The sequence below is a fragment of the Indicator indicator genome, chromosome 4 (genome assembly GCF_027791375.1).
Source record: "Indicator indicator isolate 239-I01 chromosome 4, UM_Iind_1.1, whole genome shotgun sequence".
NCBI lineage: Eukaryota > Metazoa > Chordata > Aves > Piciformes > Indicatoridae > Indicator > Indicator indicator.
In genome coordinates, this window is record NC_072013.1 from 33122787 (window position 1) to 33144554 (window position 21768).

Sequence of the window (21768 nt, forward strand, 5' to 3'; positions counted from 1 at the left end):
CCCTGTAACAGAGCCAGCAGCTGTAGCTGGGATTTCAAAGGGACATATGTGAGGTTTTGCCAAGGAGAAGCTGAGATGCTTTGTTGTTGAGTGTTAATGAAGCAAACCAAGAGTTAATGGGATGATATCAAAGGGCTATTACTAGGTGCTTGCTTTTCTTCTTCCTGAAAAATCAAAGCAAGGACAGAGCATTTTCAACACATCTTCACAGCAAGGATCTGTCATCAAGGAGCAGCCCAGGACATCAGATACCTCTTCTATTTGTTTAGTCCAAGGACTAAGGACAGCCAAGCAAGTTGCCACCCATGAACTGATCCACACTGACTGTCCCTGTGTGCAAAGCTGGCCTTTGCTAGGCTGCAAGGAATAGTCCTAGCTCTACCCTCTTCTGGGGGCTAAGCTAAGCCAAGGTTGATCCCACAGCAGTGCTTGAGACAGAAGGTCAGTGCAGCTCTGGTGGTATCTAAGAACTTTGTCTGGTGAGCCCAAGTTCTTGGAAGCTTGTAACCTCACAGGCCACTGGGCAGTTGTATCCTCTGGTGTGGAGTTTAGGTGTTCAAAAAAAAAAAAGTAGATGTGGCACTTTGAGACATGGTCTAGTGATCATGGAGGTGTTGGGCAGAAGGTTGGACTTGATGTTTCCAACCTTTATGATTCTGTCAGTTTCATACCTGATTGTTTGCCCCTTGAAGATGTGGGATCCCTTGACAGTGATTCAGGTCCTCCTCTTCATACAGGCTTCTCCCAAAGCATGTTGAGAAATGATTGCAGGCTGCAGAGGACAAGCTATCCTGGCCACAGAAGGTCTGCAAACTGGGGAACCACAGGTTCAAGTGAGCACAAGGATTCCCAGCAGGAGTAAAACACTTTGCTGGGTCAGAGTGGGAGAAGCAATGTATGACCTGTCCTCCAAGGCACCCACCACCCATCCCAGCTGTGCTGTCATGCATGCTGCTCCTAGCACAGGGAAATGATGCAAAGAGAATAATTGGTGGGTTTTCCAAAAGGCTCTTGCTTCCAGCAGTGTCCTCAGGTTAATGCTCAGCTCCAGGACTTGGTGAAGTTGCATGAGAAGTCTCCTTTTAAAGAGAACCCCTGAATCCTGGGGCTGCTCAGGGTGCAGATCACTGTAGTAAAGGCCTGTGGTGATAGGACAAGGGGCAATGGTTTTAAACTAGAGCAGGGTAGATTTAGATTAGACATTAGCAAGAAGTTCTTTACTGTGAGAGACTGGAACAGGTTGCCCAGAGAAGTTGTGGACACCTCATCCTTGGAAGTGTTGAAGACCAGGGTGGATGAGGCTTTGAGCAACTTGGTCTAGTGGGAGGTGTTTGCCTATGGCAGTGGGGTTGGAACTAGATGATCTTTCAGGTCCCTTCCAACTCAAGCCATTCTATGATTCTGTGACTAGATGACCTTTAAAGGTCCCTTCCAACCCAACCCATTCTGTGATCCTGCAATTCTAAAGAAAAGGTACAATAAACTCAACATGAATTCAGCATTGCTTGGGAGTCCCAGAGCCACATGGGAAGCAATGAAAGGGTTTCAGCAAGGTCATGCTTGAAAAGAATCTATGCTTGTTTGATTTGCAGGCTGGAGCCTTTGAATCAGTTCTGCCTGCTGAGGAAATACACTGCCCTAGTGTCTGTGTGAACAAAGCCAGTGGCTGGGGCCATCTGTGCTCCCCAGTGACAGGACTGGGGGCTCCTGGCTGGTTGCTGCAATCAGCATCTCACACAGAGCATAGGGGAGATGATGTGGTAGGATGAAGATCCTAAGGAAGCAAAGCAATGCCACAGGCACAGAGCTTGGATGCTCTGGAATGGTGCAGACAGGTTTAGACACAAGCTGAATCATAGAATTATAGAATCATTAAGGATGGAAAAGACCTCTCAGATCATCAAGTCCAACCTTCTACCCAGCACCTTCAGGACCACTAGGCCATGTCCCAAAGTACCACATCTACTCATTCTTTGAACACCTCCAGGGGTGGTGAATCCAACCACTTCCCTGGGCAGCCTGTTCCAGTGCTTGACCACTCTTGCAGGAAAGAAATTTTTCCTAATGTCCAACCTAAACCTCCCCTGGTGCAGCTTGAGTCTGTTTCCTCTTGTCCTGTCACTTTTTACCTGGGAAAAGAGGCTGGCCCCCGCCTCTCCACAACCTCCTTTCAGGGGTTGGTTAGGCCAGCACACTAACAGCAGCCTGGTGGCATCCAGGCTTGTGTGGAGCAGGCAGCTGTTTGGGCATCTAAATCAAGCTCTTGAGACTTGTCCTTCATGGTGACATCCCAAGCTCTCCTGGAGACCCTGCCTTGCCTTCCCCACCCCTAGCAAGCACCCATAACCCTGGAGCGGCTCCTTAGTGCAGGGATGGCCAGATGCACTTCCATGTGCAAGATTTCACCTTGAGATCTGATGACTCAAGGCAAACAGGACTAAATAAGGACAGCCTGGGCTGAGCTGATAAGGTCTCCAAATGTCAGACTGCCAGGCCTGGCAGCAATTCCTGCTTTCTGCAGCAGCACCTTATCAACACTATCAAACAATAAGTGGCTTTAACAAAATCCTACCTGCTGGCAGGCAGCAGCTTGGCTTCGAGGCTTGGCATGGGGCAAAACTCACTGCATTGTCTCCTCCAGCTTGTATCTGCCTGGTACAGAGGATATGAAGCTTTTTCCCAGCTGGATTCTCCACTGGCCTGGTCCACAGGCCCTTCTGGAGAGGAGATTCTCCCTGCCAGCTTTGTGGAGTACAGAATCACAGACTGATAGTGGTTGGAAGGGGCATCTGGAGTTCACCTAGTCCAGCTCCCCACAGTGACTCTGCTGTATTGCTGCATGAGGACAGGGGGGAATGGTAGAGGGTGGTGGGAGTTGGTCTCTTCTCTCAAGTAGCAAGTGATATGACAAGAGCAAACAGCCTCAAGTTGCACCAGGGGAGGTTTAGGTTGGACATTAGGAAAAAAAATTTCACTGAAGGGGTTGTCAGGCCTTGAAACAAGCTGCCCAAGGCAGTGGTGGAGTCCCAATCCCCAGAGGGTTTGAAAAGCTGTGTAGATGTGATGCTGAGGGACAAGGCTTAGTGGTGGATTTGGTAGTGCTGGCTTAACAGTTGGACTTGATCTGTAAGGTCTTTTACAAAGTGATTCTGTGAGAGAAAGGAGGCTGCAGGAGGAAAATTCCTTGTGCACAAACAGGACTTTTGCTCCAGACCCTTCACCAGGGACCTTTTACTGCCCTTCTTTGGACACACTCCAGCATCTCAGTGCCCTTCTTGGAGAGAGGAGCCCAAAACTAAACCCAGAATTCGAGTTGTAGCCTCACCAGTGCTGAGTACAGAGGGACAATCCTTGTCCTGGTCCTGCTGGCCACACTGCTGGTGATAGAAGTGAGGTCTAGTGGAAGGTGTCCTAGCCTGTGGCAGAGAGGTTGGAACTAATGTTCTCTAAGGTCTTTTCCAACCCAGACCCTTCCAGCCCTGGGACATGGCACTGCCTAATCTGGTCTCCTCTTGCTCCATGGCACATTCTTTAGGGTCAGGTTCATCCCAGGCTGCAGCTCTAGGCTCAGCTCCTGGTTCTTATCTTTGGCAGTGTTGGATCCATAAGTCAGGCTCTCATGACAGGAGCCAAAAGCCAATTAGCAGCAGTTTAGCTTCATCAACCCCCTGACTGAATGCAAGTTTTAATTAAACATCCCATTTTAATTAGTCAGGCATCACATACATTCAGCTTGCCTCAGGATTCAGAGGTTGTAGGTCCTATACTTTAATTAAAAGATTGAAGCACATGACTTCAACTCCAGCATCTGTGGCAGCTCCTCATGCTTTTCAGAGTGCAAGCAGAACAGCTGGGAGCAGCTTCTTGTCATGCCTTGTTCCTCTTCTCTGTTACCTCCTTATGGATGCTCCAGCAGAGAAACTGGCTGTGAGATGATTTGGTTGGAAGGTGAGAAGAAACAGGGGGTGGTTGCAACACTTGGGATGTCACAGCAGGTCCTGGGCTCTTAGCATAATGCCAACAGCTCTTTTGGGGTGAGTTTCCTCCCCTGAGGTGACGGAGAGCACCTAGCCCATCTGTGGTTGGTAAGGAGGTGCAGTCACCTGAAATCTTGGATGCAAATAGCCTCTGAAGCAGCAGCCCAGAGGAGATGACTTTCACATGGCACACAGTTAAGCTGTGAACTCCTTTCTGCAGGACCTTGTGGATGATAAAAGCTTGTGTTGGTCCACGAGGAGGCAGGGCAGTTCTGTGGAAGAGCAATCTGGCTAGCAGAGGAACCTCCTCTCCATTGATTGGAGGAGGAGACTTGTATCTGTCTTGAATTCTCCAGGCATCTTATCTGGTGTCAGAGCCTGCATGAGAGCTGGGGTTTGAGGTGAGAGCAACTGTTCTTGCTCCTGTTGGTGATCAGCACTGGTGAACCTCACTCTGTGCCAGATGGAGCTGTCACACAGAGCCGGCTCTGAGAATCCAGCATCCAATGCTGAGCAGGACCAAGCACCTCCTGAAATAACAGACCCATCTCCCTGCTTGCCTCAAGGTAGACCCAGAGGAGCTCCATCACTGGCAGATGGGTTATACAGGAGGAGAACCAAGCCAGCTCCACCTGAGAGATGATGCAGAGTTAAACCCGGTGCTTTTCTCACTTTCTTGGAGCCTGCTCAGCCCTCCTGAGCCCCCAGCCTTCTGCACCATCCGTTCTCTGGTACAAGGGAGAATCAAAGAGTGACAGAAATGCCTTTGTCAGCTGTGGATGGGAGGGGAGGAGGGTTACAGAGCTATTAGCAAGCACAAAGAAGGGATGGATTCTCTCCTAAGTGCTCTGGGGACAGGGATTGAAATGCTTAGCACCCATTAATGCTGATGTGAATCACAGAGGGCTCTTCTTGAGAGCCTTGAAACAAGAGCATTGAAAAGGAGACCAGCTTTCCACAGAGAGCAAATTCACTTCAGTTTGAGATGCTGCTAAATGGGATTTCTCTTCATTTCACTCTCATTAATTCCCCTCCCTGTGCTAGCTTGGGATGAGACTCAGCTCTGGTCCAGCATGTGTGAGTGAGCTGGCCTGCTGCATGCAGGAAGGCACTGAGTCTTCATCATAGAATCATAGAGTCACAGAATGGTTTGGGTTGGAAGGGACTTTAAAGATCATCTAGATCCAACCTTCCCACCATTGGCATGGACATTTCAAACTACTCCAGGTTGCTCAAAGCCTCATCCAACCTGGCCTTAAACACCTCCAGGGAGGGGGTATCCACAGCCTCCCTGGTCAACCTGTTCCAGGGTCTCACCACCCTCACTGTAAAGAATTTCTTCCTAACATCCAGTATAAAACTGCCCTCCTCAAGATTCAATCCATTCCCTCTCACCCTATCACCACAAGCCCTTGTGAGAAGTCCCTCCCCAGCTTTCTTGTGCCCCCTTCAAGTACTGAAAGGCTGCTATAAGGTCTCCCTTGAGCCTTCTATTGTCCAGGCTGAACAGCTTCAACTCTTGCAGCCTATCCCCATAGGGGAGGTCCCAATCCACCATCACTTTCTCTGTGAGGGAAAAGTGGTCCCCAGAATGGAGTTTCTAGCCTTGAGAAGCCCCCCAAAGATTTTGGTTTTGTTTATCCTGGAGATAAGAAAGCTGAGGAGAGACCTCACTCTCTTACAACTCCTTGAAAGGTGATGGGGCCAGGCAGGGGTTGGTCTCTTCTCCCTAATGCCAAGTGATAGGACAAGAGGAGGGAGGTTTAGGTTGGACATAAGGAAAAATTTCTTCCCCAACATGGTTGTCAAGTACTGAAAGTGGTGGAGTCTCCATCCCTGGAGGTATTTTAAAGCTGTGTAGGTGCAATCCTGAGGGACATGGTTCAGTGGTGGATTTGGTAATGCTGAGTTAACAGTTGGACTTGATAATCATGAAGGTCTTTTACAACCAAAACCATTCCCTGTTTCTATGATTCCATGCAAAGTGCAGCATTCCAGCTTTTCACAGGGAGGGAAAATCCCTCCAAGCATGTGTCAGAAATGCTAACAGCACCTTGTTTCCTGCAATCTAGTACAGGACCTGGGGGAGACAAGGCTTGAGATCCTTCTAACCCCCTGCTCTGTCACAGAGGACTCCTCCAGAGTCTCCATCTTCTGCTCCTTCCATGGAGATGACACACTTGTGGCAGCCTGTGACTGCCTCACACATCTGATGATTAAATCCTGCTCCTTAGCAACAGGCTTGGGTTTGCTCCAAGGGTCATGGAAGGTACCTGTGGAATTTATGGACCCAATCAGTCATTGAATTTCTCTCCACAGCCTCTGACCTATCAACACAGTAACAGAAAGCAGAAGGACTGTGTTTGGGTGCCATACAGCTATGAATCACGTTGTCACCGTGCCTGCCCTTCGTGGACGTCCCTGCCAGTTCCCATACATGCTCTGCTGTCATGTAGCATTAATTAACCTTGCTTAATGGGCTAACTGGGACAGCCTACAGCAAACAGTCCCTGGCAGGGTGCCTCCTGCCAGAACCAGCAGGGATGCAACAGGAGAGCTGGGCAGGTGTTTCTTTCAAAGGGGATGTGTCCAGGAATGTGTCTTCACTCCAGGAGAGCCCTTGGTGTGATGGAAACCCTTCCTGGGAATCAGCATGAAACTTGTGGTCATGAGTCAGAGATTCATAGTATGGTTTGGGTTGGACAGGACCTTAAAGATCATCTAGTTCCAGCCACCCTGCCATGGACAGGGACACCTTCTACTAGACCAGGTTGCTCAAGGTTCCATCCAACCTGGCCTTGAACACTTGCAGGCTTGGAGCCTCCTGAAAAAAAAAAACAAAACAGCCAAATATTAGAGCTCTTGTGTCTAGTGAGGAGCCTGTGGCCACCCTTTCAGAAGTGCCACATTTACATCACAGGCTGTACCCAGTCAGTGTTCCTACTGCACGTTGCTGTGAGATGGGCATGCTGAGGCTGACATCCCACTGTCTGTCCTGTGGACAAGGGACAGGGCAGAGTCTGCTGGGGATTGCTAATCACTATCTAGAGGGCTGGGGGAAAGAGGATGGGGCCAGACTCTTTTCTGTGGTGCCCAGTGACAGGACAAGGGGCAACAGGCACGAAGTGGAACCCAGGAGGTTCCATCTGAACAGGAGGAGAAACTTCTTTGCTGTGAGGGTGCTGTAGCCCTGGAGCAGGCTGCCCAGAGAGGTTATGGAGTCTCCTCTGGAGAGATTCCAACGCCACCTGGACATTGTGATCCTGGGCAAGCTGCTGTGGGTGCCCCTGCTTTAGCAGGGGATTGGACTGGATGATCTCCAGAGGTCTCTTCCAACTGTCACTACTCTGTGATTCTGTGATTCACTTTGCACCTCAGCAACTTTATTATTATGGAAAAAAATTAAGTTTCCTGGCAGTGCCCCTTGGCATTGAGAACATCTTGCCCAGGGGGGTGGTAGCTGCACCATCCCTGAAACCATTCCGGGTCAGGTTGTTTGGGGCTCTGAGCAACCTGCTCTAGTTGCAGATGTCCCTGCTGGCTGCAGGGCGGTTGGACTAGATGACCTTGAAAGGTCCCTTCTCACCTAAACCATTCTGTGATGTTATCATTCTGTGATCAATGCCAGGGGAGTTGGAACTGGATGATCTTCAAGGCCTCTTCCAACCCAACCATTCTGTGAAAAATCTGCAGCAGAGGGAAGGGCTGAGTGAGTAGGGGGATGCAGTGTAGGACCACAGGGGGGGATGTAGTATAGGACTACAGGGAGGGATGCTCTGAAGGCAATGGGCCATGTCTGTCTTTTTGTGAACAGGCTCAAGGCTTACTGCACCATGGAAGCCCCTGTGCTTCAAGTCTGAGGGTTTCCAGGCTGAAGGAGCTACACATGGGCAGTGCTCACTGGCATGACAAACCTCTGACGAAATATTAAGAGCAAATTTAAATTGCTTTCCCATTAGGAAAGCCTCCAAAGAGTTCTGTTGACATAAAGTCCCTTCTCTCACACTAATGTGGATAGGAAAAACAACTTCCAAAGACACCATTAAAGGAAAAAAACACCTCACCGTGGTGCAGTTTTAACGAGGAGCTTGTAAACATAACAAACTCCTGCTGATTTTGTCTGTTAATTATCTGTGGTACAGAAAACCTGAGCCCTGCAGCTCCTGACTCTCAGCAAACCACCTGGCTGGGCTTAAAGATGTCTTCAGATACGTTCCTGGGCAATCTGCCCTAGCTAATCCTGCTTTAGCAGGGGAGTTGGACTAGATGATCACCAGAGGTCCCTTCTAACCCCCACCATTCTCTGATTCTGAATCTGGGAGGGTGAATATGGGGATGGGTGATTGAGGCTTTTGTAGGGGCACAGCAGGGAGGACAAGGCAGCGTTGGGTTGTCCCTGGGGTCCCCCCCACCGTGCAGTGGGGAGCAGCTTAGGCTGCAACCTCAGCTTTCCTCCAGCCTTTGCTCAAGGAGGGGAGGGAGGAGGGCTGGGGAGACTGCTGAGCTGGCTGAGCAATCCCATTTGTCTCTGAGATGCATTCGCTGATTAGCTCCACATCCTAATGACTCCAGCACGATAAATCACAAAGGAAATGCAGAACTCACTGGGGTGATTAACATCTCCTGGGGAAGCCACAGCGAGGTCATTTTCTGGGCCATTAAATAGTGGCCATTGGTTTGCTGCCTCCTCTCTTCAATAGCAGTTCTTTTTCTCTTGATTCCAGCCCAGCACCATCTCAGCAGGTGCTGTGCTCCAATGGCTTTGTATCCTTTCTGCACCTTCACTCCCTCTGCTCCCCTCTGCTTTCTCACCTCCTCCCTCTCACCTCCTGCTCTAGAGGTTTAGAGGACAAGTCTTTTGAGGAGCAGCTGAGGGAACTGGGGTTGTTTAGCTTGGAGAAAAGGAGGCTGAGGGGAGACCTTCTTGCCCTCTACAACTCCCTGAAAGGAGGTCAGAGGCAGGTGGGGATCAGTCTCTTGTCCCTAGTAACAAGTGACAGGACAAAAGGAACTGGCCTCAAGTTGCACCAAAGAAGGTTTAGGTTGGACATGAGAGAACAGGCTGCCCAGGGCAACTGGGGAGTCCCCATCCCTGGAGGGGTTTAAAAGCTGTGTAGATGTGGTGCTGAGGGACATGGTTTAGTGGGGACTTAGCAGTGCTGGGTTAACAGTCAGACTCATTGATCTTAAAGTCTCTTTCAACCAAAACTCTGCACTGGCACCTGGGGGATCACAGTGTGACAGGACAGATGCTAATCCCAAGAGGGGTGGTCACATTAGGGTGTTGGAAATTTGGAGACATCAGACATCTTACGAGCTCCCTTCTGTGTCTGCAACAAAGAAAGACCACACCTTAAAACCTGTGTGGTGTTTGCAAGCATTTTGCAGCCCATCAAAGAGGCAAAGTCTCACGGAGAGGCACATTGGGGATTGGACTAGATGACCTTTAAAGGTTTCTTCCAACCCAAATCATTCTATGCTTGTCACGGATGATTTGCCTAGCTCTTGAGGTAATAACTTACTGAAATCACAGCAAAAGGGGAAGATGCCTGAGTTAATGTTTGAAAGGTGCCATGAAAATGAGCAAGCACAAGAGATCACCATGATTATTCCTGTGTTGTGCTGCTGAGCTCAAGCTGGAGCTGGCTGTGGTGTCCACACTGGAGAAGGATGGGGCAGTCAGTATTTTCCATGGAAGCTCTGCTTTATCTTAGCTTTCAGTAGGGATTGGGAGCTTCTCAGTCTGATTCAGGTGGCCCTTTTGCTGATCATCCTCAGCAGAGGTGGGTCAGTTCCTACAGGATTTTCAGCGTCTGGCTCTCTGGAGAGCACAGATCCAGGGGAGGTGGAGACTGGTTCTCTTTGACACCGAGGATGGATATGGCTTGTTCCTGATTCTCCAGGGCATCTGTGGTGATGGTTAACCCTCCTTTTCCTCTCCTGGAGCAGGAGGGGCAGAAGGACCCCTTGGTGGGTTGCTGAATGAAGGTTGCACACCTCAGAAAGACAGTGCTGGACAGCTTTGCCCAGCCTAAATCACACACAGATCAGCTTCTCCAGGACAAGGGGGAGTCCAGGACATGGCAATGACCTCGCTCTTTCTTCTCTCTACAGAGCCAGCTTTCCCAGGCCCTGAATGGGTTGTCAGACAGAGCCAAGGAAGCAAAAGAGTTCCTGGTCCAGCTCCGCAACATGGTGCAGCAAATCCAGGTACTGTGTCTCCTGACCCAGGAACAGCCCCTTCCCACCAGCATGAGCTGCTCTCTGCCATCCTCTGTCCCACCTCCCCAGCTTGGTGTGGTGGGTACCCTCCCAAAAGGGACCCACACTTGAATTTTCTTATTACCTCCCTTCCCAAACCTGCTCCTCCCAAAGCTGCTCTTGTCACAGAGGACCCCAGCCCTTCTCATCTTCACCATAGGTAGGCCCAAGGATGTGGCAGGATGAATCAAACAGGTTCTTCACCTACCATCCCCACATTTGCCCTGTGCCAAGGGTGCAAAGCATCCCACATGCTAATGGAAGAGGTTGGCTTTCCCAGCTAAAATGACATCATGCCCTGGACTGTGATGCTGTGCTCTGACTGCAGGAGAACAGCGTGGAGTTCGAGGCCTGCCTTGTGGCCCAGTGTGATGCCCTCATTGATGCCCTCAACAGAAGGAAAGCCCAGCTGCTGTCCCGGGTCAACAAAGAGCACGAGCACAAGCTGAAGGTGAGTCCCTGTTTGTTGGGCTGAAGGGCTGAGGAGGTCACTGGAAAGCTTCTCTTCTTGCTTTTCACGAGCTGAATGCCAATGTGACAGGCCCTGAGCAAAGTCCTGCTTCCCCCAGAGTGATTCCCACTGAAGTCCTCCCATCACTGGGCCAGTTACTAGTTGTTAGGTTGTCAGAGTAGAGTGTGTAGAGCAGGCTGGACAACGACCTTGCTCACATTTCATGTTGCTTCTGAGCTACTGGCATGATCCTGCAGGTTGCTGAATGCTTCTGCTGGCTTCAGCTGAAGTTCTGGAGCACTTGGTGTCATGAGATACCACTTTAGTCATCAGGTGGGAGCAGGAACTGCTGTTTTCTGTGTGGTGAAGACCCTGATGGCCTCAGAATGGTGGCTGCACTGAGAGGTGAGTTGTTGGTGTTAAGGGAGCTGAGGTGTTGAGGTCAGATGTTCCTGCAGTCACTACACTGTGTCTTTTCAGCTGTTTTGGGGGTGGGAAAGGAAGCAAAGGGCCACATCTCACCTGAGAGTGGTGGAGCTGCTGTAAGAGTGCTCAGTATCTGTTGGACTCTGGCCATCACTGATAAGGGCCAGCTGAGACATTTCACTCTGACATCATTTTGTGCTTCCAGAGTCCCTCTTCCAAAGGGCATTTCAGCATTCTGGGTAGAAACATCCACGTCTCTTCCCTGACACCACTCACAACCCCATTTGGCTTTTCTTTGGGCCACCCAGGAGGCTCCCAGAGGGATTTCTAAACCTGTCTAAAATGAGGGAGGAGGCCACCAGTCTCCTGCAGATGATGGACACCACAACATGAGGGCTCATGAGCATTTCCATCAAGAGGCAGACAATAGCAGCTTTGTGGGACCAAGCCTAGCATCAGTGCTTGGTGTCCAGCAATAAAGCTCATCCCCAAAGAGCCATGATGTGTCACCAGCCTTTCTCCTAGGACCAAAGAGAGCCCCCACTGCCTGGTGGGTTCTCTTTCCCCTTTCCCCATCATGGTTAATTAAACCCTCACAAAGCTGGAGCAGCACAAAGCAATTTCCCTGCTCAGCACAACTTGAGGAGGCCTTTCACTTCTTGTTTGGAGGAAGAGATCTGCATCCCACTGCTTGCTCCTACCAGAGCTCCTGTCCTCTCAACTTGTCCATCCTACCTCCGTCCACCCTTGGGCTTTGTCATTAGGCAGGCCTGGCCCTTAAAAGGATAAACAGTCCCTGGGTTTCAGACTGGACTCTTAAAATCAGTCCTCAAGCCTCCCTCCCTGAAGGACCAAGCTCTTGCAGCTCCCCACATGCTATGGGAAGGGAGCAGCACCGTCAGGAAGGGCTCTGTGATGCTGTGTGCTCCAGCAGATGTGGCACAGGAGCCATCCAGTTCTCAGCAGCAGCAGCACAGCAGCTGGTGTTGAAGATCCAGAAGCTGCTGACCACTGCACTGCAGCCTGTGCAGATTTTTAGACTGACTTTACTTGATTTTCCCTTTAAATTCTTGCAGGGGTGGAGGTAGTAGAAAATAAACTCAGTGGTGCTGCCTTGGTCTTGGACTTCTATGGGGAGAGTCGTGCAGCCTTGACCCATCTAAGTGCCATCTGGAGTCTTGCACATTGGGTTTTGGGGATTGATCTAGTCAATGCTTATCAATAGCTAAAGGGCAGAAGGAAAAAGGATGCAGCCAGACTCTTTTCAGTGGTGCCCAGTGACAGGACAAGGGACAAACAAGGGGAACCCAGGAGGTTCCATCTGAACAGGAGGAAGAACTTCTTTGCTGTAAGGGTGCCAGAGTCCTGGAGCAGGCTGCCCAGAGAGTTATATCCATTGCCCCTTGTCCTATCACAGGACACCACTGAGAAGAGGCTGGCCCCTTCTTGACACCCACCCTTCAGATATTTATAAACATTAGTAAGATCTCCTCTCAGTCTTACCTTCTCCGTGCTAAACAGTCCCAAGTCTCATCAGAAGAGGACAGTTGGACGCTCTCTTGTATATCCCTCTTGAACTGGGGAGTCCAGAACTGGACACAGTACTCCAGGTGTGGTCTCACCAGGGGAAAGTAGAGGGGGAGGAGAACCTCAGAACATCTGCAACTACAACAGGTGATAGCTTCACCCTTTCCCATAGGAAACCAGTCCAGAGCATCCTAGCCTGGTCTGCATGTCCACTTGCCACTGCTATGTCCCCAAAGCATCTCAGCTGAGAAGATGAGCAGATGGATTGTCCAGTGAGACTGAGCTGTGCCATCCAGGAGCCCTTTCAGATCCCAACTCACTGCTCCAGCAGACAGTGTGGAGCCACAGCAACCCTGGCTGCCCTCAATCTCTCCATGGGCTTCCCCCTCCTGCTACTGGGATTCTGGCCATCATGCCATGGTGTGACACAGTGTGAGTGAGGAGGAGGCGAGGCACAAGGGACAGAGCTGCTGGCTGGCACTGTGCCAAAGTGCCTGTTGCTGGAGAGCCTGAGTCCCCACTGCTGTGTGGCACCCGAGGCTGGGCTTTACGAGTGACCTGGTTTGACTTGACACACATTGCATGGAGACAGGCACACATCCAGGTCTGCCTGGGGGCCAGCACTAATTACTGCAGAGTGTGCAGTGGTTTGGGAGGAAGAAAAAGGACATTTCCCTGTCCTTCCCCACCTTCTCCCTGTGCTTGGTCAGTGATTAACAATGGGCTTTAAGAATAACATGGAATCACAGAATGGTTTGGGGTGCAAGGAATCTTTCAAGGTCATCTGGTCCAACCCCCCTGCAGTCAGCAGGGGCATCTTTAGTCTGAATCTCCTTCTTTTAGTTTAAGCTGTCACCCCTTGCCCTGTCACAGTAGGCCCTGCTAAAAGTATGTGCCCAGCTTTCCCATGGGCCCCTTTAAGGACTGAAAGGTCACCAGAAGGTCTTCCTGGAGCCTTCTCTTCTCCAGGCTGGACAATCCCAATTCTCTCAGCCTGGCCTCACAGCAGAGGGCTTCCAACCCTCCCATCATTGCTGTGGCCTCCTCTGGCCCTGCTCCAACAGGTCTATGTCTTGGCTGTGCTGAGGACTCCAGAGCTGGCCCCAGCCCTGCCGGTGGGGTGTCAGCAGAGTGGACCTGAGGAGCAGAATCCCCTCCCTCCACCTGCTGCCCACACTGCTGGGGATCAGCCCAGAACTTGGCTGGTTCTGGGCTGTGAGCACACAGTGCCAAATCGTGTCCAGCTGGGCACTGAGGAGCTGTGATCAAGCTGCAGGGGTCACTTCTGGTTTTCTGATCTCCCTCAGGCTTAAGGAGTTGGATCAAGTCTGTCCTCTACAGCATCCATCCGTGTGCCATGTTCTCCGGTGCCTCTGCGCTGGAGACCAGGTCTCTGGATCACCTTTCCACACTTGCTGCAGCCTTTGGTCAGAACAGGCTGTACCAGCCTCCAGGACAAGCCTCTAGGATTGGACTTGATGTGGCCCTGGGCAGCCTGATCTAGTTGAAGCTGTCCCTGCTCACTTCAGGGGCATTGGACAAAATGACCTTTGAGGATCCCTTCCAACCTGATGCAATCTGTGAATCTGTGACTTGCCACAGGATTGTTAGCCCAGCAGCTCTGCCTTTCCCAGTTCCAGCCTAATTCTCCTCTTACAACAACAAGAGGCAAGTCACCATGGAAACATCCACCTGGAAATGCTCTGCTCAGAGGATGCCTGATTGTGGGATGCAGCACAATCAAACCCTTAGGATCTGTCCCAGGGATTTTTCCATCTGCGTTTGGAAAAAAAACAGACCACCACCTTCCATCCCCACAGCCTTGCAGGTCACCATGTGCCCAGGATGAGCTGGCTCTGTGTCTTCCACATGACATCCACGAAATGGCCTGAAATTGTGCCAGGGGAGGTTTAGGTTGGATATTAGGGAAAGTTTCTTTTCATAAAGATTGGTCAGGCATTGGAACAGGCTGCCCAGGGAGGTGGTGGAGTCACCACCTCTGGAGGCATTCAGGAAATGTGTAGACATGGCACTTTGAGATATAGTTTGATGACCATGGCAGTCTTAGATTGATGGTTGGACTCAATGATCTTAAAGGTCTTTTCCAAACAAACAATTCTGTGATTCCAGGATTCTATCCCTGGCAAGACTTGTCTTGGGTGCTGAGGAGGCAAGGTTCAAGTGAGGTTGAGTGCCTTGAAAACTAGTTATCTAAGCAAGCACTAAAAAGAGGAGGAAGGTGAGGAAGACCTAAAGTACAGATGATAGCAGATGTTATTGCCTTCTAGGAGCTGCATTAAAATGTAAATTATAGTGAAAGTCATCTCACAGGGAAGAAAAGCTCTCACAAGAAAATTTCTCTTTTAAGGTAACAGCGAGCTGTGAGGGCACAGCCAAAGAGCTTTTTATAGGCTGCAATTAGCAACCAGGTTCTGGCTGTTGCTTCCTTTGGCATCTAAAGGGGAAAAAAAAGGAAAAGGGGAAAAAAAACCACAAAAAACACACCACAGGCATTTGATTTAAAAAAAGCCACCAATAAAATGTGTGGAGCTGCCCAAATCTCCTCAGCAGGCGAGCCATTAGCCCTGTCCTAGAGGATGCCACCACTCAGTGAGGTGTGTTACCCACAGAATTTGAGGAGAGGTTTGTAAACCATCTGCCTCCATGCAGAATTCATAGAATCATAAAATGTTTTGGGTTTTAAGGAACCTTAAAGATCACCTAGTTCCAGCCTCCCTGCCATGGGCAGGGATGCCTTCCTCTAGACCAGGTTGCTCAAAGCCTCCTCCAGCCTGGTCTTATTCACGGTAGCCTGGTTTTCCTGGCAATTTAGTGAACCTTTCAATCCTTTGGGGCTTCCTGAGGCTCCCCCTCAGTCCAATACAGCCTCATGTCAAAGGTCTGAGGAACTTCCATATTTCACTTTCAGCTGTCTCCATCAAAATATTCATTGCTACTGGGGTGAGAGGGAGCTGAGATACCCCAGGGAGTGGAAATCCCTGATAACTACAAGATACATAAGGCCATACGGAAAACTTCTGGACTTCACTAGGGTTAGACTGTTGCTTCAAAGGTGTGGGAGGTCTTTATGTCTCCCTTTGAAAGTTTTCCTTTCTCTAATCAAAGAGACTCATGGAGTCTCACTGCTCCTGTCTGTGTTCCAGGGATCTTCTGTGGAGCACAAAGCCCCAGTAGGTACTACCCAAAGACTACCGAATCTCAGCGTGGTGGAGGCTGGAAGGGACCTCTAGTCTGATCACTGGTCCTGTCACTGGGCACCACTGAGAAGAGTCTGGCCCTATCCTCTTGCCCCTTACCCTTTAAGTCTTGCTGAGCATTGATCAGCTCCCCTCTCAGGCTGCTCTTCTCTAGTCTAAACAGCCCCAGGTCTCTCAGCCTTTCTTCCTCACAGAGATGCTCCAGGCCCCTCAGTACCTTTTGATCTTCCTCTGGACTCTCTCCAGTAGTTCCCTGTGTCTCTTGACCTGTAGGGCCCAAAAATGGACCTCACTAGGGCAGAGTAGAGGAAGAAGAGAACCTCCTTCAGCCTGATGGCCACACTCTTCTCACTGCACCCCAGGAGACCATTGGTCTTCTTGGCCATGAGGGCACATTGCTGGTTCATGGTGAACTTATTGTCCACCAGCACTCCCAGGTCCTTCTCTGCAGAGCTGCTTTCCATCAGGTCACCCCTCATCTGCACTGGTACAGGGGTTGTTCTTCCCCTCGTGCAGGACCTTACATTTGTCCCTGGGGAACTTCCCGAGGCTCATCTTGCCTCAACAACAGTTCGCTGGTGATGAAGGGACCATGGACCTCCACTGTCAGCTTGCCTGCTGGGTAGAGGCTGCAATTAAACTGCTGTTTCATGCTCTAGTTCTCCAGATGAACATGTGCTGGAGCCCCAGTGGGGATCACAGAAGGTCAGGATCACTGGAACTAAAGGTGTGGGCCAGGACAGAGCTGCAGCTGCTGCTCTGAGTGCAGTTTCTGAGCACCTAGAGCAGGCTGCCTTCAGTCAGGGTTTGAATGTCTCCAAGGCTGGAAATTCCGTAGCCTCTCTGTTTTGGTCTTTCATCACTTTGATGGGGAAAATAAGAACTTTTAGTTATGTTTTACTGGAATTTCTTGAATCTCAGCTTGCACCCACATATGTAAAGATTGCTGGCAGCAAGCACTTCCATTCCCAACCAGACCTTGATTAGCAGGGATAATCTGCTAGGAAGCTCTGTAATCAATCAGCCTGGAGCTGCCTGATGCTGGCCTCACCTCACCCTGCTGCTGGGGAGTGGGCAGGGTAGAGGGGCAAAGCCATGGTTGGCAGCTCCTGAGGGGACTGGGATTGTTCAGCCTGGAGAAAAGGAGGCTGTGGGCTCTCTACAGCTACCTGAAAAGAGATTGGAGCCAGGTGAGGGTTGGTCTCTTCTCCCAAGTAACAAATTATAGAAGACAAGAGTAAATGGCCTCAGGTTGCACCACGAGAGCTTTAGGTTGGACTTGAGGAGAAATTTCTTCCCCAAAAGGGTTGTCAAGCCCTGGAACATGCTGCCCAGGGCAGTGCTGGAATCCCCATCCCTGGTGGGATTGAAAAGCTGTGTGGATGTGATGCTGAGGGATGTAGTTTAGTGGTGGAGTTGTCAGTGCTGGGTTAATGGTTGGACTCGATGCTCTAAAAGGTCTTTCCCAACCTTTATGAATGTGTGATCTCCATGCCCAGCTCTCTTCCCAAGCAGTGGTGGCAGGTCCCCTTTCCTCACCCATAACACTGTCTCTTGGCCAAGTGGGTGTCCAGGGAGCCAGCCACATGTCCAGGGCTGTCCTGGACCACTGTGCCTCACTGAGTAAGTGCTATGTCTTAGAGGCTCAAGTCTGGCTGGCGGCAGATGGCAGTTCTGATGGTAATGCTTTGAAAGCATTTACTCAGGCAGAGAGAGGCTCACAAATTCATTATCCCAGGCAAACCAGACAGAGATTTAAGCTGCAAAGAAGATAAGATGGTTTCACCAATCCCATCTTTCCTGGTGGCATGTGCATTTCCCTGGAGAGGGGCCTCACGTGAAAGGAGGAGACTGCTTTTCTAGGCATGCAGGGTGGGTTCCTACTTGCCCATCTGCAGCACAGCAAAAAACACCTTGAACTGGCTTGTTCAGTGCATTCTGGATAACTAAAAGCAAGGTTAGAACCCACAGCTGGGCTGTGGTTACACCATGATCTGAGAGACCCAACACATGGAGGGAGACCCTTTATCAGGGAATGTAGTGATAGGATGAAGGAGAGTGGATTTACATTAGATTTAAGGAAGAAATTCTTCATGGGGAGGGTGGTGAAACCCTGGTCCAGGTTTCCCAGAGAGGTGGTAGATGCCCCATCCCTGGAACCATCCCAGGTCAGGTTGTTGGGGCTCTGAGCAACCTGCTCTAGTTGCAGATGTCCCTGCTGGCTACAGGGGGGGTGAACAGAACGATCCATGCCAACCCAACCCACCCTGTGATTCTCTGATCCACATGGCCAACAGTTTCTGCACCCTAGGCAGAAGGGATCAACCCAAAGCAAGGGGCTGCTTTGTGTGGCATGGCAGGTGCTGCAGGCCTTTGCACCCCAACTGCATCCCCCATCTGGATCCCACCCTGAAGGTCTGACCATCCCCACTGAGAACAGAAGTCCAGGGGCTTGCTCACACTTTTGGAAGAGGTCAGTGCAGGAGTCAGATCTGCAGGACCATCTGCTGCCTCTGCTCCTTCCCAGCAGAGCCATTCCAGTGCACTCAAGTGTTAGAAACTGGCACTGAACGAGCTCTTCCCTCTAATGGCAGGGTTTGAGGCCCAAACTGGCCTGTGCTGAGGATGCTGCTCCCTAGCCTTGTCTCACAGCATCTCTGCAAGCTTCGGCTCATGCCTTGGCCCAGAGGAGCAATACGGGAGCTCCCCCTGCTGTTCTGTCTACCCTGCAGACAAGCTGATAACGTCAGGCTGCGATTGTTAAAAGCAGCAAGGAGTGGCTGCTCCCCAGATATCAGGAGCTGGCTAGCAGAAGGCTTCCTGGCATTTCACAGGAGCAGATGATGTCTTGTCCCAAGTTGCAAGAGCATTCATTCTTTTCTTCCTGTGAGGTGATGAAGTAGAGGTGATTATATTGTAATTAAAACAACATTCAATGTGATTGATTGCCTTTCTGGAGTCATCACCCCCCCTGAAGCCCAGCTTCATTCACCACAGGAAGCTCCATTTCATCTCTCCAGCCCTCAGACCATAGGGATTATAGAATTGTTTTGGTTGGAAAAGACCTCTAAGATCATCAAGTCCAACCATTCTCTAACTCTGCCAAGGCTGCTGCTAAACCATGGCCCTCCACATCCTGCATCTTTTAAACACCTCCAGGGATGAGGATTCAACTATCTCCCTGGGGAGCCTGTTCCAGTGTTTGAGAACCCTTTCAGTGAAGAAGTTTCTTCTAATGTCCAACCTAAACCTCTCTTGGTGCAACTTGAGGTCATTTTCTCTCATCCTGTCAATTGCTCCTAGGCAGAGGAGACCAACTCCCACTGACTCCAACCTCCTTTCAGGAAGCATTGATGTTCACAGTAGAAGGTGCTCCTCAGCCTAGACTGGCCATTCCAGTACTGGCATGGAACTGGAATTCACCAGCTGTGGTGCTGAGGATACAATGATGCCTTCAGAGAAGTTACTGAACACTTATTGCAGCTTTTTCCGTCACACTGCAGCTGCAGATGCTGAGGAGAAGCTCATCTTTGTTATCTGTGGATTCTAGACCTGCATAGCTTTGTTCAATCCTAGTGGAGAACTTCACACAGCTTTACAGCTCTTCCAGACCAAAACAAAAAAAAAAATTAGCTGCCATGAGCACATTCCTCTAAAGCATGAAATCATTCTGGAGCTGCTTTGCCAATCTCCTGTGGCAGAAATCCTGCTGCTGCAGACCTGCAGTGTCTTCTTCTGCAGGGATTCAGCCTGAGGGTCCAGGCAACCTTCAAATATACCCACACAGTACCCAAACCTGAATCCTGTCACAGAATCCCAGACTGGTGGGGGTTGAAAGAGACCTCTAAAGACCATTCAGTCCAACCCCCCTCCCAAAGCAGGGTCACCCACAGCAGCTTGCCCAGGATCACAGTATCTAGGTGGGTTTGGAATCTCTCCAGAAAAGGAGAGTCCACAATCTCTCTGGGCAGCCTGCTCCATGGCTCCAGCACCCTCATATCAAGGAATGTTTTCCTCCTGTTCAGATGGAACTGCCTGGGTTCCAGTTTGTGCCCATTGCCCTTTGTCCTCCTTGCTGTTTTCCAGAGAAGGTCAGCAGAGCCCACAGGCACTGGCCAAACCTTGTGTTCCTTGTGTTCCTTGCCTGCTCTAGGTGACGCTGCTTTGGCAGGGGGGGGTTGGACTAAGTGTTCTCCAGAGGTCCTTTCCAACCCCTTATGTTCAGTGATCTTTGATATCCAGTGCTGAAATGTGTTCCCCTGGGGAAACCATGCATGGGTGCAAGAAGGTGTGCTTTGGCATGGAGCCTGCACAGCCCTGGGCAGGGCTTGGTGTGCCCTAGGGATCCCTGTCACAAGGCAATCAGGATTTATCTCCTCCCTGGCATACCTCCCACTGACCTCATCCCCAGGCTCCCACTGCTGCCAGTGGAGAAAATGAGGCAATTCTGCAGCGTGGTTCAGCTTAGCTGATGGGCTGATGAGCATCTCAAACAGATCACTGGGGAGCTGAAACTGGGGGAGGGGCTGTGTTCATTCCTCTTGCAAATACCAAAATGTGAGGCTCACACCTCACCCCAGGCTGGTTTGGTGCAGCTGCTCTGCAGCCAACCCCACAGACCTGAGGATGGATGGGGCAGCCCCATAGAGGGTGTTCCCATGAAGGCAGACTTTGCTTTGACAGCGGTTCACAAGCTGTCATTTGGAAGCTGTCTTAATTAAAGACAGAGCATGGAGCTGCCCTACTGCTTTGAGTAATTAGGTGGGTTAATGATTTTGAGCTAAACAAGACTTGTTGTTATTCACCAGGTTTTCAAGGATCTGGAATTTGGTGTTTGAGGCTTGGCCAGTTCTTTTTTCTCCTCCCTTGAATCTTTACCTCCTTGGATGTTGCCCTGACCACATCCCTGTGCCCACACAGCACTAAAACCCATTTGCTCCCCATCTCCCAAAGCTCTCTGAGCCATGCTGCTCTCCTTGTCCCATTGCAGGTGGTGCGAGACCAGATCTCCCACTGCACGGTCAAGCTGCGCCAGACCACGGGCCTGATGGAGTATTGCCTGGAGGTCATCAAGGAGAATGACCCCAGTGGCTTCCTGCAGGTGGGTGGTGCACATCTGGGCTGCAAAAGGGCACTTCCAGGTTCACAGAAGGAGAGAATGGCCCAAGCCAGGGCCATTCTTACTATGACCAGAGGTTTGCAGCAGATGGTGGTGTATCTCTGGAGCAGTGATCATAACATGCTGTCTCATACAGACATACAGCCCTTCAGAGCTGCATCCCACCATTCCTTTCTGGGCTGGGCCCTTTGGTAGTAGACCCTGCCTTTAAAATAGACTCCAGAGCTCCTGGTGTCCCTCTGCCAACACGAGCCTAGCAAAAGGCAATGTTGTAAAGCATGTGTGATGTCCCAGTGGCAGCCTGGGAGGCACAGGGAAGGAGGGGAGCAGGGCAGGGGCAGGGCATGCAGCCTCCCTGGTCTTCAGAAGCTGAGTCTGCTTCTTGCCCCCAGATCTCAGATGCCCTCATCAGAAGAGTTCACCTAACTGAGGACCAGTGGGGGAAGGGGACACTCACACCCCGGATGACGACGGACTTCGACCTCAACCTTGACAATGCTCCTCTGCTGCAGTCCATCCATCAGCTCGACTTCGTGCAGATGAAAGGTAAGGATATCTCCACTGCCCTTCACAGCCTCTCTCTGCTCAGCCTGGGAGCTTCCATGCAACCCATTGCAGGGAAAGGCCAGAAGGGAGAGTTTCTCATCCTCTCCCTGCAAGATTGAGATCCTCAGAGCCAGAGCTATAGAATTTTGGAATCAAAATGGTTTGGGTTGGAAGGGACCTTAAATATCATCTAGTCCAACCTGCAGTCAGTAGGGATGTTTGCAATTAGAGCAGGTTGCTCAG

The 21768-nt window shown here is 50.6% G+C and overlaps 1 protein-coding gene across 1 annotated transcript in view; it reads left to right on the forward strand.

Moving 5' to 3' along the window:
• TRIM9 (tripartite motif containing 9) overlaps positions 1–21768 on the forward strand; it is a 75886-nt gene that overhangs the window by 35490 nt on the left and 18628 nt on the right. The window contains exons 2-5 of the mRNA XM_054400102.1: positions 10092–10187; positions 10567–10689; positions 20851–20961; positions 21372–21525. Coding sequence (XP_054256077.1) covers positions 10092–10187; positions 10567–10689; positions 20851–20961; positions 21372–21525 — 484 coding nt within the window. The remainder of the gene's footprint in view (positions 1–10091; positions 10188–10566; positions 10690–20850; positions 20962–21371; positions 21526–21768) is intronic.